At 34.4% G+C, this 15,385-nt stretch overlaps 1 protein-coding gene across 1 annotated transcript in view; it reads right to left on the bottom strand.

Annotated features, from left to right (window-relative positions):
* LOC149783040 (uncharacterized) overlaps positions 1-15,385 on the bottom strand; it is a 35,117-nt gene that overhangs the window by 9,606 nt on the left and 10,126 nt on the right. The window contains exons 4-11 of the mRNA XM_089934634.1: positions 14,159-14,231; positions 11,508-11,595; positions 10,803-10,930; positions 5,851-5,930; positions 4,553-4,669; positions 4,019-4,067; positions 1,306-1,435; positions 740-868 (exon numbers count right to left, since the gene is read on the bottom strand). Of these exons, the coding sequence (XP_089790760.1) occupies positions 740-868; positions 1,306-1,435; positions 4,019-4,067; positions 4,553-4,669; positions 5,851-5,930; positions 10,803-10,930; positions 11,508-11,595; positions 14,159-14,231 (794 nt within the window). The remainder of the gene's footprint in view (positions 1-739; positions 869-1,305; positions 1,436-4,018; positions 4,068-4,552; positions 4,670-5,850; positions 5,931-10,802; positions 10,931-11,507; positions 11,596-14,158; positions 14,232-15,385) is intronic.

Genomic DNA, 15,385 nt, shown 5'->3' with positions numbered 1-15,385 from the left:
GGGCATCAATAACAATATATGTCACCCACAAAGAATACGTTGGTGGCATTAAATCTGGAAATCTAGTTCTTGTAAAGCAGAAACAGAGATTGCAAATTTTAGACGTAGCAGGCACACTTGCATTGAATGCCAGTAATTAAATCTCATCAAATACACGATCAGTTTAAATACGAAGACCGATCTTTGATTATATAACATTTCACTTCTTATTATCGTGCATCCTCCTATACGATGCAGGGATATCACTTTCAACTCTGTCAGGAGTATATTCGTAACTTTCAATATCAATCTATATGTTTTAACTCTGTCAAAGGATTATGAAGTGACTGTGTACTTAAATGAGAGATAATTACTGGTTCGCCACGCGAGTGCCTGCCTGGCACAAATGCCTATATCAACGATTATATTCCAGACTTTTATGAGAATTATATACATGAACACAAGTTTTGTGTAAACTGTATGTTCTTCATGAAACTCTTCATTAAAATTATTCGAGTCTAAATAATCATGGCCCCATACCGACCATGATTGGTGGGCTGGTTCAAGATAACAAAAGAATTTATGCAGTAAGTATGTTTGAAATGAGTACGAATTATACAAATTTTAAAAAACCAGCCTATAGGATTCGTGCCCCAAAAAACCATCCCCATCTCATAGATGAGTGACTACTGAATGCGAGTAGATTTCTTTTCATAAAAACATTTTCAACAACTACAAATAGTTTTGATTCATTTATTACCTGAGCGGCATGTCGCATGGTGGAGGGCTCTGGAAGACGGAATCTTGTAGGACAGCCAATCTCTGCTTCGTTCTCATACAGTTGACAGTATGTCTTGAGGACAAATTCTAGCAGATTCCCCTTTGCGTCCTGGGTCATGTTATATTGACCAAAAATATATTATTAATATAACATTAACTTTAAATATATTATTAATATAACATTAACTTTGAATTTATTTTAATTCTTGAAGATACGCTGTATATTCATTATAATAAACAAAATATATATATATATATATATATATATATATATATATATATATATATATATATATATATATATATATATATATATATATATATATATATATATATATATATATATATATATATATATATATTGGTCCTTTCAGAGAAATAGGAAAATATGACCAGTCTTCGAAATTCATGTACAAACATATCTGACAAGTAAAAGTTCTTTCAAAAATTTGCTGTTCTACAAGATGCACACAATATTACATAGACTTATCTGCTAGACGAGCTTTGGATTCAAAACCATAATTGGCAGAAGCATTTTTCTTTTACCCGATCTTGTATGTCTTTGATTTTGTTCAGGATGTCAAGACCGAAGCCATCGGCCTGTCCACGTTCTGTTCCACCATTTAGATAGTTCCCTACCGTCAACAGTGTTTCCAGTAGATGTTTCAGAGGAGTGCTAAGGAGAGAGGAAAAAACTTTAATTATAAATTGGTCACCAATCATAAATGACACGCTAACAATGAAAAGATTTTAAACCAAAACGCACCGATCTAGAAATGCAAGACAAGCCTAAACAATTAGTCGGATTGTTCAAAGACTTACCAGAACGTATTATATATACCTGATAGACGGTAGAGAAATATAAATATAAGTACAACGTTATTACAATACTGGTTTAATGTTCTGATACGAAACCCAAATTTCAATAAGTGGCAGGAAACTTCAGATGGACAAACAGTTTCTTTACCCTATCATCGTATGTGACTCAGACTATAACACATGACGATTCCTATGGACTGCAGTAATACTATCGCTGAGAAAGTTGTGAACATCACGTGATTTACTGGCGCAGTGGCAGATTGTAGGGTATTCAGGCCTGATATTCGTCACCTGTTTAACTGCCACTGTTTATCATGTACAAATTTAAATCGTCATTACATAAACATTTTTTATCCATTTGTCATGAATCTGACAATATGCACAAAAACCCAAATTTGCATAGGGTAAATGTCAACATACCATACTTAGATTGTATAGTCCATGGTAATGAGCAGAGCGTGGTTATCTTTGCCATGGTGATAGGTCAATAATCAGAGCACCGTCAGTGCTTTTTATTATATTTAAATGCTGGCATTGTTGAGCACACATAAAATAAAAGTACAAACTGAATTCAAAGACAAGTAATGAATCACTTTTTTATGGACTATTTAATGAGGATTAGCAACAAGTATAAAGATTATATCGTGGATTAGCAACAAGTATAAAGATTAGATCGTGGATTAGCAACCAGTATAAAGATTAGATCGTGGATTAGCAACAAGTATAAAGATTAGGTCTTATTATATTAATAATCTCCATCTAGATAAACGATCCAGACCTTGTGAAAAATGTATTCTTATCATACTAAACAAGGGTCAAATTTTTCACAGATTTTATTTAATAGAAAACATTTCTGTTCACACAATTAACTGTCTGAAGGGAAAATATCAGGGTCTAACAAATTTACTTGCAGTTTATGATACGTTCTAAACAGCCATCAGTGTGTCTTTTTGCAGTTCACAATACGGTCTGATAGCCATCTGTATGTCTGTCACAGTTTACAATACGGTCTGATAGCCATCTGTATGTCTGTCACAGTTTACAATACGGTATGATAGCCATCTGTATGTCTGTCACAGTTTACAATACGGTCTGATAGCCATGTGTATGTCTGTCACAGTTTACAATACGGTCTGATAGCCATCTGTATGTCTGTCACAGTTTACAATACGTTCTGATAGTCATCTGTATGTATGTTTGTTACAGTTTACAATACAGTATGATAGCCATCTGTATGTCTGTCACAGTTTACAATACGGTATGATAGCCATATGTATATCTGTCACAGTTTACAATACGGTATGATAGCCATCTGTATGTCTGTCACAGTTTATAATACGGTCTGATAGCCATCTGTATGTCTGTCACAGTTTACAATACGGTCTGATAGCCATCTGTATGTCTGTCACAGTTTACAATACGTTCTGATAGCCATCTGTATGTCTGTCACAGTTTACAATACGTTCTGACAGCCATATGTATGTCTGTCACAGTTTACAATACGGTCTGACAGCCATCTGTATGTCTGTCACAGTTTACAATACGTTCTGATAGCCATCTGTATGTCTGTCACAGTTTACAATACGTTCTGACAGCCATATATATGTCTGTCACAGTTTACAATACGGTCTGACAGCCATCTGTATGTCTGTCACAGTTTACAATACGTTCTGACAGCCATCTATATGTCTGTCACAGTTCACAATACGTTCTGATAGCCATCTGTATGTCTGTCACATTTTACAATACTGTCTGATAGCCATCGGTATGTCTGCCTCAGTTTACAATACGGTATGATAGCCATCTGTATGTCTGTCACAGTTTACAATACGTTCTGACAGCCATCTGTATGTCTGTCACATTTTACAATACTGTCTGATAGCCATCGGTATGTCTGCCTCAGTTTACAATACGGTATGATAGCCATCTGTATGTCTGTCACAGTTTACAATACGTTCTGACAGCCATCTGTATGTCTGTCACATTTTACAATACGTTCTGATAGCCATCTGTATGTCTGTCACAGTTCACAATACGTTCTGTATGTCTGTCACAGTTTACAATACGTTCTGATAGCCATCGGTATGTCTGCCTCAGTTTACAATACGGTATGATAGCCATCGGTATGTCTGCCACAGTTTTCAATACGGTATGATAGCCATCTGTATGTCTGTCACAGTTTACAATACGTTCTGAGAGCCATCTGTATGTATGTCACAGTTTACAATACGGTCTGATAGCCATCTGTGTCTGTCACAGTTTACAATAAGTTCTGATAGTCATATGTATGTCTGTCACAGTTTACAATAAGTTCTGATAGTCATATGCATGTCTGTCACAGTTTACAATAGGTTCTAAATAGCCCTGGGTGTCTCTAAAATACACACATGTTGCACTTTACAATATATTCGATAGCCATAAGTGTTTATAAACTACATACCTATTGCTAAGTTCATCACAGGCAGTGTGTAGCTCCCTCAGCTGTTGCTCTGGAATGCAAAAGCATTTTTATAAATTATAAAATAGAAAATTGACAATTCGAACAAATGTGTTTCAGAAAAACATCATATACGCAGTGTTACTTTTATTAAATAAAAAAATAGAACAAACATAATAATATTATACTAATATATAGGTTCAGAAGCGAAATGTTAAATACCAAATTAATAATCAAGAATATAAAACGATCAATACGCCAATGGTAGACCTGAAAAGCAAATTATCGGCTATCACCATATGTGACGTATCTGACGCTTAGCACATAAAATTAATACATGTCTACCAATGCATTATCAGATGCCTTTCTTTCCTAAGATTTCATCTTGCCAGGCAATTCATGTAGGTGTATTTCAGTTTAGTCTGGGTCATGATCATCTCCTAATTTACTAATTACAGCTACTATGAGCACTATTGAATCAACTGAACAAGTAAAGAAAAACAGTCAATAACAACAAACAATATTCTGTAGACTCACCTATTTCAAACAAGTGCCACTGCAGTTTGTAGCGGAATCGGATGAACTCTAGTCTGTCCCTAAAGTGGTCTACTTTAGACAGTTCAAATACCATGTATTCAGGGTGATCCAGTTGACCTAACAAAAAATAATTGCAAAGTTCAACATCCCTTTAAAAATCTTTTCCGATGGATCAGAAATTTTACACGGGTCGTGTGGGGGGATCTTTTGGTCTAGATCTTTAAATTACATGATATATTCAGTGTTACACTGCATTAATATTTTACACAATGTGGCTGAAAGTATATGTCAATTAATATTTCCGGACGAGCAATAGCTGTCAGTTTCATATACGGAAAAAGCAACTTCATTTATTGAAAGTTGCAACAGTCGACAACACACAAAACTATGAAATCCTGTTTTATTATATTTATCATTTCTCAGCCAGAATTGAATCTTCATAAAACCGTTACTTTTCTCAGCCATCAACAGAAAAACAAGTTCTGTATATTTTTTAAAAATTAAATATCACCTCTAACTATGTTCCAGTCGTAAAGAGAAAGAGAAAAAATACCATTTTATGTATGTTACCATTACTCAAAAATGTTTTGGTCAGTTTAAATAGCAACTCAACACCATTTTCTACTGTTTTAAAAAGGACGTAAAATCCTGAAAAATACTTTCTATTTTACTTAAACAAAGAAAGGTTGTTTTGGAACTGGAACATACGTGAAAATTACTAAACCCAGATTGTCTCGCTTTTTGTTTTAAACGACATCGATGCTTTGAGGCGAAAGTAACAATGAGTTCAGTTGCATTAGTCCCATTTATAAAGACTACAATGTGTTTTACATATATAAAAAAAAACTAAATAAATGTTATATTCTGACTCAGTGAAAAGAGTGAAAGAGCGATGTTGATATGTCGTAGGCGTGTGTCAAGGCATGAAGCCTATTTGTATTCACAAGTTATTTCAAATGAGTTCTTTCCCCTGACTTATAACATAACACGAATGCGGTCTTGTTTTATTACAAACCATCTTTTATGCTTTCGAAATATTTGTAACTTTACTGTACAAACGAATTTTAAAACAACTGAATTTTAAACAAGTTATATTCACTGCATCTAAAAAATATCGACGCACGGACATAAAAAAGACACATATGTAGTTATAATATTGGTGTGTGATATGGCATACGGACTGACCAGCTGCATCGAACGCTAAATCAAGCATGTGAGATTCAATGAGTAACTAATAAAACAAGCAATGTAACAATTCCGTTAATTTGTTTTTATTTAAAACAAACTTGCACTCCTACCTGCTCCTTTCTTCCTGACATGAAGAAGTATCGTCTCAATTTCAGTTCCCGATGCCATGTTCTCAATCAATTCTGCCAAACTAATAAAAGAAAAAATAGCACAGACGATAAAATAAATACGCGATGGACGAGATTGGGATTACAAACACGGGACTGAAAAAATCAAAAAACGTACAAAAACATACATGGAAAACATGAAAAACTACACAATGAGTAACAAAAATGAGCGTTAAAATGATGTTAGTCAGCGTTAGACGAGCTTAAAAATACTTTTGATGGCATTTTAGTACAAGCTGGCGATTGTGTTTGATCTAGTCCTCACGTGGTACCATTAACGACATAGGAAGATTCCATCATCGATTTTACATGTTACGGGCAAAGTTGGACGTTAAATGTTAACTAAATACAAGAGCCCGTTATTTCAGGCTTTGTATCATCAGTGGTAGAACGTCCATTTGGGTGACCGCTCCGGTGGCCTAGTGGTTAGAGCGTCCATTTGGGTGACCGCTCCGGTGGCCTAGTGGTTAGAGCGTCTATTTGGGTGACCGCTCCGGTGGCCTAGTGGTTAGAGCGTCCATTTGGGTGACCGCTCCGGTGGCCTAGTGGTTAGAGCGTCTATTTGGGTGACCGCTCCGGTGGCCTAGTGGTTAGAGCATCCATTTGGGTGACCGCTCCGGTGGCCTAATGGTTAGAGCGTCTATTTGGTCAATATCATCATTTGGTCAGTATCATCATTAGCTGAGTCAGGTTGACACAAGGAGTTTTCTATGTTTATGGATAATTTTTAGGCTTAGTGACAGCTATTCGTGTGCAGAAAGGTGATATAGTACTCAAAATATGGAAAATGATAAAACGTACGGATATCCGTTATTATTAATCTTGGTTGTAATATTACCATTCAAGCTCTTTGATATTAAGTTTTCACATAGGACTGCCTCTTATTTATTAAAACCACTAAGCCTTAAAGACTTTTTCCTTTACAATGAAAAAGCAAAGTATTAAAATTACTGTAATGCATATACTGACTGTTATATTTACCTTATATATAAAATATTCGCTTCTCATATGCAGGTAAATGTTATTATTGCATGTATAATCATTGACAGGAATATAAACTAACGTTCGAGCAATAACACGATGCAGATAGAAGAGTCCTTGAGAGTTACTGTCACTTTCGCATGTTCATAACTATACAAAAGAAACATCTGTATAAATATGAATAGATATATATTTCATAAGTAAATACAGGATCTCAAATAAGTCATGACCAGGGCTCACAAAAGATGGAAATTGTTCAGCTCGTTTCATAAACTTAGTATTAGATCGTTACCCACTTAAGATTATGTTTATCACGTAGGTTTTAATTTAATTGAAGAGAAAGAAGGAATAATTTCGTTCATTCTGACTCTAACGTCACACAATTGCTTTGTTGCATGTAAAAAATACTCCCAGACTAGTTGCATTTAATAATGCAGTTTTATATCCAGTAACATCGAAGCGTATACGTTTTACAAATTGTAATTCAATGAGCAACTGTCCTTCCAGATCAACAGAACATTTGACACAGATATCGTTTTTCACCACTAGAACTCCTTTGAAAACTCCTGTATAACATGATAGACAAGCCACATGGTAGGTATATACAGCGATTAGAATGTTTACAATGATTTAACCTAAAGCGTGTCAGTTCCACTGCTAAACATTCCAGTTGTTAGATATTCATGTGAATGGATGATTACTGGCTGCAGAAATTATTTGCGACCCGATATATGCATTATTTGAATTGGAACACAGACGAATTTTATTTGGATCTGAACTGCATCACTATATAAGCTTCTTGGGGCTATTTTAAAGCGGGGGAAAATGCGGTGGTTGAAGAACTTTCTTTCAGTTTGAGAATCGTAAAGGTCCACATTCTTCTCTAAAGAGAGGTGATTCTATGTACTACCATAAGTTAAAATTTATGCTATACTTGTCATAAGCTGGGTACCATGTTAAAGAACCCCGCCCTCTCTCCTTTGACCTATACCCTTAATTTTATTTGTAACGAGACTATGTGAGGTAAATTGGCCGTATCCTGACGAACGTGATCTTTTTCCCAATTTCCCTTGGGCAATCGATTCGAAAATTTGCCGGCAAAATGTTCATAGTAAAACCAGAAAGTTCCAGAAAGTAGTGTAATAAAAATTTCCATGGTCTTAGCAAATCGGTAAAAAGAATACTGCGCTGTATGGTAATGGGTGTATTTGGACCAATCAGAATCACATAAAGTGATATGTTAACATTTTGTCGCATCAAAAATGTTAAACTGCACACGCTATATGCAAAGCGTATCATCGGTGTGATAAAGAACACTTATTAAATGTTTGTAAATTTAGCCTCTGGAATGTTTCTTAAAGCGGCAAACAAATGCGGCATAGTTATATCAATCCTTTTTTCATATCTACATGCACTACGTTCGCATCGTCGTTTATAACTTTTAGTTTCTACAGCCGCGTGAAATCAGTTCAAAATACACGAGAGAACAACATGTAGCCCATTCCTGAGCATATTTATAGTTCAGTTTCTAAGCTTGTGCCTTCTCTGTGGTGATCATATCGACCGTACGTCAATGTCATCCTGTTCGCATGGACCGTTCGTCAATGTCAGCCTGTACGTATCGACCGTACGTCAATGACAGCCTGTGCGTATCGACCGTACGTCAACGACAGCCTGTATAAACGTTTTGCTTTAAAGTCTGCTTTTGATACAGTGCTTAGAGCATATCTTGTTCAAGGTAGCAAATATATAACTTTTAAGAAAGCAACGGCGAGGTTATATCATATCGGATCATCCATAGCTACACCCTTCTATTTAATCCCATATAAAAGAAAAACTTATAAAAATTTAAAAAATAAAAGAAGTATATCAAACATTTCTTATGTCACCGTTATGACGATACGGGTAAAAGCTTAATTATTATGCATGAAATTCAACAATATGTTGTCTTCACATACGATGGTAGTTACATGTGAAATAAGTAGTATATATTTCTTTTTCTTTATTTTTCTTCTCATAACATTTAAACTTCCAGAATTAGAGAACAGAGAAAATGAAATAAAATCGAAGTATAGTCCTTATCATAATTTCGACAGAAAGGTGACGCCAAGAACTAGATGATTCTTTTTCAAAGACATTTACTTTTTACGATATTTTTCGTCTGGCAATTGATAGCAGCCGGAGTCCTTTTGTTTTAATCCGGGAGGTAAATACATTATGGTAGTCACATGCAGTTTTTCAACACAGCAATAGCATCCAACGTCTCAAGCATTCAAATTCAGCTTTGTTTCATATTCAAATGAAAGGGTTTGCATGGCATGAAATTCAGAACACAGATTTCTCGATTTCATTATTTTACCAGTTTTAGAAAGAGACGGTTATTACGTAATGTTTCTACAATTGTGACTTTACAAAAGGTACAAAGGCCAATCTTGTTTCAGTAGGCGTTTTGACTGTCTCTAGCCTTAACGAAGGAAATACAAATATGCAAAGGCAATCATATGCGATCGAAGCATATACAGAGGAACTGCAAACAGTCGCAGGATCTACGCTTTTATAAACTAAAGAGGGAGGGGTAGTCGTATGTAGGTCAATTTTGCTTGATTTGATTTGTAATACAAGCCTATAAATTACAGTAGAGACAAATGAACTAAAATTTTCATTTTGGTAAAAAATTATACATCTTACAGATGACAAAGATAAATTTATGAGAGAAAAACAAACTTCAAAAAAAAAAACGAATCTGATTGCATATAAAGTTCATAACGTCGCGACGTCTCTTCATAATACAACTACTCACAACAAAATGCGTGTTAAAAACTAAGACAACTTTCCAACGTGTATCATTAATTAGCTCTACTTGATCTTTAAACATCGATTAAAGACAATCTGGGGGTAATTTGGCTCACTACCTGGCATTTTTACATTAATGAGGTTGTCACAAATTTAAATAACAACTACATCTAAATTAAACGGTCAGGGTTTTGTACTCGATTGAATTCTAGTCTCTATAGTTCCCCCTTACAGCGTGGGATCGAGAATGGCATCCATCCCTGTTTTTCATGGCACATTCTGGGAATGTGACGAAACATGGACAACAGCTTCTACTAAATAAAGCTACAAAAATATATTGCTCATAATTCATTAACGCTCTTTGTCAAAATCTTGTAAGGTTTTCCTCTGTAAGGGTGTCATATTATGTGGAAGTTTCATTTGCACTTGGTTGACCTATGACTTAATTATGACCATTCAGGGTCAAGGTTCGAGTGTTGTCCACCTGTATCGTTATCGAAATACCTTGAAAAACACATCTGAGGGCATGTCAATGCTTCTTCCAAAAATGCAGTTAGAACGAAAACTGGGGTGATGTCAAGAGCTTATGGCTAGTTAACTATTTTCTTAGTATATACATTTGGGATTGTAATGTAACAGCATACAACTTAGGACAATACAATCTTCGATTTCCTAGCTATCCAGGATATACAAAACTTAATTTAAGAAAGTAAAGCAAGTATGAATATGGTCCATAGGATACCAAGCTTGTCTGTTTGTTCCTGTTACCAATATCTGTTATTTCGTATTGACTTTACATAATTTAAAAATCATTACGTTTTATGATTTATATTATATCTTGTTATACCTAATTATACATTTATTTACATGGTTTTATATTCCAAATTTTTATATTCAATTTTATATTTGTAACTTGACCCTTTTGTTGGCACTACTTCGCCACTTTTGTACTGAAGTACCCTTTAAAAAAAATCACCACAAACATATTCTTGTATCATTGACTATTTGTGATTACCTGAACTATAATGGATTGTACTGTCATGAAATAATACAGGTATCTCTGTATAGGTAAGTTCAAAAGATAAAACTTATATTTGGTAAACAGGTACATTTCACCTTACCTGTCGTGGTTAATTTGTGACGTATCAAGGCTTGATACAGTTCCGATGACGTCAGTAAGAGTAGCACGAAGACAACGCATGCAGTGTATGATCCGTTTCGATTTTTCACCTTCAAAAATTCCTACCAACTACACAAGAAAATATAATATGAGTGACTTCTTTTCTTGAGCATTCTCGCACAAGAGCAAACAAAGCATGGGAAAATAATAGATATGAGACAAAACCTCGGATATTGTACAATAAATAGATGGGACAAAGCCCCGGACACTGGGAAATAATATAAAAAAAATACGAGACACAGCCTCGGACACTGGAAAATAAAGGACCATAAGGCAATATTTGCCACGATTGTAAGTAATTTTAACACATTAAATTTCGGCTTTATAAAATGACCAAATTTATAACCTTGGTAACAATTTTGTTTTAATATAATAACAAGCGAAGAAGTAATTATACGTGACAACAATTACAAAATTGACCAATTGATGATGGAATAACTGACTGGTTTATTGACTAATAGATGGCTGGTCACTGATTGATTAAACGCGTTCGCGTCCCTGTCATAACATGATAAAACTATTATATTGAGACTAATTGTTATTTGGGATGTTTTGAGTGTTATTTCTGGTTGTATTGTTTTTGAAATTTTGAAAGAAAGAAAGAAAGAAAGAAAGAAAGAAAGAAATGTGCATATCTCCGTGGTACCTTTTGTCTGTAGTTTCCCCGTCTGATCACCAAATCATCATAGAGAGTAGCGCCATCAGTCTGAGATCCGTCAGGAGTTGAAAATAACCTGCAGATTTAATTAATCGATATGCGATTATGGTAATGAACTTCTCCTGGAGTTCGTTTTAAATTAGTACCTTGAACTGCCTTTGAAAGCAGTTATTTAGCATATCGTCACATCTTGCAAAAGCATTTTCCCCTGGAAACATTGACAGCACTGCCGCAAAGACGCGTAACGAACCCTTTATGACTATCATTTCGATGATATACTAGAGAAGTACTACCGCCGTATTTTGGTTTCATACTGCTTGTCTTGACAGCATGTAGACATTTTCATGGTAATAATGAATAACTTTTTCTTAATATTTTTTAAATTAGCATTTAGCGAGAATGATTCTAATCAATTTTGAAACTGAAACATTCACAAAACTCAGAAGTAAGAACGTTCTATTAAGCCAAAAAATTGGACTTGTCTCAAAATAAAATTTGAACTTTTTTTTTTTGTTCCCAAATATTTACCCATAATAAAGGTATAGTTACCGAAATTTTCAAAATTAGCTTAATTCTTTGATTTGCACAGCTGCAGAATTTAGTCGATGTAAAGGGACGTTCAAAACGGTATACTCGATCTGTGCAACGGATGTACTAAATTTTATAATCTTTGCATTCGAAAACCCAAGCCAGCGACAGCGTCGATGCAGAGAAACAAACTATTCGGTTTTTGAAGCTGTTTTGTATGAATGTCTACTGCTGTGAGCATTTCTTGACTGAGTTGGTGGCAGTATAGATTTAGATTTTAAATGTTCTTAAGTCATGGGGGAGGAGAATGTAGTACCGGTTGTGTCAGTTTACTGATAAATCTATCAGAGCCAAGCTGCGCAACACACATCGCCATTATTGGTGGCCGAACGATAAGCAGAGCATGGCAGTGATACTGCGTACTTATCATCACTTTATTGGTCAATCGATGTCATTATAAACAAAAAATGCATGGTACTGATTGTTATGTTTGTTTCAAATCTGTCTCAAAAATCCTGTTAAAAGTATGTGAGTAGTACCAAGCGAAACGTTAGTTACATAGTAAACGTTCGTGTAGGCCTTACTGAGTGCCCACTTATGAAAGGTCATGTAGGTCTTACAAAGTGCCTACTTATAAAACGTCACGTAAGCCTTAATGTGTGTCTACATATGAAATATTATGTAGGCCTTACTGGGTGCCTACTTACAAGGCCATGTAGGTCTTACTTGAGCGCTTACTTATAGCTGGTTATCATAACTCATTTGGTAGCACGTTTGTATGTTGGGCCGTGTACATGGATGAGTGTCCTGATCAGGTCGCAGAAAGAAAAATAATTATTGTGCTTCAGTGATATCTTGCACGTATTATTATGCATGTTCAAAAGTTTTATGCCGCTTTCAGCAAATTAATTACGAATATAGAGTAACTGCCTCCCAATTTAATGCCTATTTATTCCTAGTCGAGTGTTTATAAATGGCAATTTATTGACCTATCTTTTATTGTTAATAATGAGGTCTTTTAAGTACAAAATTTTAACTTTCAACAGCGGTGCCTGAATCATGACTGAAAGGGTACAAAAGTTCGTATACTATCATCGGATCAGTATGGGTCATTTACAGTGCAGTATCCTCAAGCAAGTCACTTTATTCCAGTTGCCTCGCCACTGAATGACCTTCTTGTATTGCTCTCCGTAAATCACCAACCAACGAAAACAAAATTAACTTACTTGCTAAATTTTTGTATGCCAAAAAATTACTATTTATTCCAAAAACTGGATACCTCTTAAACTATATACGATGTCCTATAAACATTATACGATATCGCATATATATATATATATATATATATATATATATATATATATATATATATATATATATATATATATATATATATATATATATATATATACATACATACATATATATATAATTTTAATTAAGGTATTTTACAAAAGGTATAAATAGAATATAACATTTATGAGTTGTCTGAATTATGAGATTCTGTTTATATCTTATTTATTTTAGTTTATATCTTATTTATTTTATAACATATAAGATTTACAAGTTATGCAATAAACTTCATCAAATAAAGTTTATACAATGGCGCATAGTTTATAAAATATCGTATAATGTCTACACGATATCTTATACAGTTTATAAATTGAACTTAAGACCTTAATTTAATTTTGAATAATACGATATCTCAAAAAGTTTTTAAAATATGTAGCTTATAAGATACATCATAAAGTTTATCATATATAAGATGTCTTATAAAGTTATGGAAATATCTTACAGACTTGTAAATACATCTTATAAAACATATAAGATACATTTCATAATGCAAAATCTCGTCAAATGTTCTTATACACCACATGATATATCGCGTAAAGTTTATAAGATATTTTATACAAGTTAGTAGATATATATCTTTTCGAATAAATATCAGTTTTATTTGCCATAGCTTTGCTATTCTTGGGTTATGACACAGATATTGTGGACATAACCTGATGCAAAAGGAGAAATTCCCAGACTATATTTTGCACGACGATACGCCTCGGTAATCTAAACCTAAACTTATCAATAAAAACGTTTAAAAGAATCAGCCGAACCTTTCGATTTCTTCATAGTCCAGTTTGGGTTCTGTCATGGTATGCCATATTGTTGAGCGTACACCATCAGTGTCTATAATACACATAAAAAATAAACATTTTTGGAATCAAGTCTTCAAATGTGTGACCTATATACTGTAAAACGTAAAGCAACACATGAAGACAAACAAGATCCTCTAACAAAATTGCTCAACAACAATAAGAACAAGAACGTTTACAAGGACGCAGTGAAACATGTACAGCGACATACGTATTCGGAAAGACACTCTCACTTCGGGTATCCTGCATACTGTTTTCAATGTCAAGAAAAACGAAAGCTGAGTTTCGCATTACAAAATGAATACGGCATATACCCTTACATAAATGATGGAACTAAACAGAATAATGTAGGATTTAAGTGCGAACTTTGACATATCCAATATAAGAGGCAGATCTCTTTTTGTATTATGATATAGATCTCTTTTTGTATTATGATATACCCATGCCGTATAGCCCCGAGTTTACTTCACAAAAATGCGTAGTATTTCTACTGTAATGGTTCCAAATATCCAGAACAAAGTGGAAGATAGTTTATTATAACTGTCATTTTTTAGATGAATTAAGTACAATGCAAGAGCCATACGAGTAATATTTTGTGGAACCGCAATCCTTTAAGTTTCGAAAGCAGTGTTCCCTTGTTTTCAACATTAAATGGGATATGTGTGAGCCAAATAACCCTGCCTTACCAGAGAAAAAGAATAACATATGACTTGCAACGTCAAGTTCTACTAGGTTATCTACCTGACTCATTCTTTCCTCAAAATATGACTTATTTGGAAGCGATAGCTAGGTGAATACGACATTCGGTACATTAGAATTCTAGCAATGTCACTTGCCTTAGATGACTTTTACTGCACTTTGGATATTAAAACTAGTTCTTATCAAAACCATTCTTGTCTACCGTGACATTACAATTATGTAAGGTCACACAACGTTTCCATACAGCTGGACCACTTTGTTTAAACAAACTAAAAACTGGCACCGCTTATGATAAGGTCAAAAAAGAGTCCTTAATGAGAATTGGTGTCCTGTAGTTGTTGGAAAGTAGCGTGAGCACGTTAACCAGGGGATCTCATTTATTTGTCTAATGGTGACATGTTAGAGTCGGTAAACAAACACCTACTGTAGTGAAAGACCCTCCTTTGACTTGACTAGGAGACGATCTAATGAATTTAACGACTAAATTTA

The sequence above is a fragment of the Sinohyriopsis cumingii genome, chromosome 15, assembly GCF_028554795.1.
Source record: "Sinohyriopsis cumingii isolate HCF-2022 chromosome 15, ASM2855479v2, whole genome shotgun sequence".
Taxonomy (NCBI): Eukaryota; Metazoa; Mollusca; class Bivalvia; order Unionida; family Unionidae; genus Sinohyriopsis; species Sinohyriopsis cumingii.
This window is presented reverse-complemented; position numbering and strand designations above follow the sequence as displayed.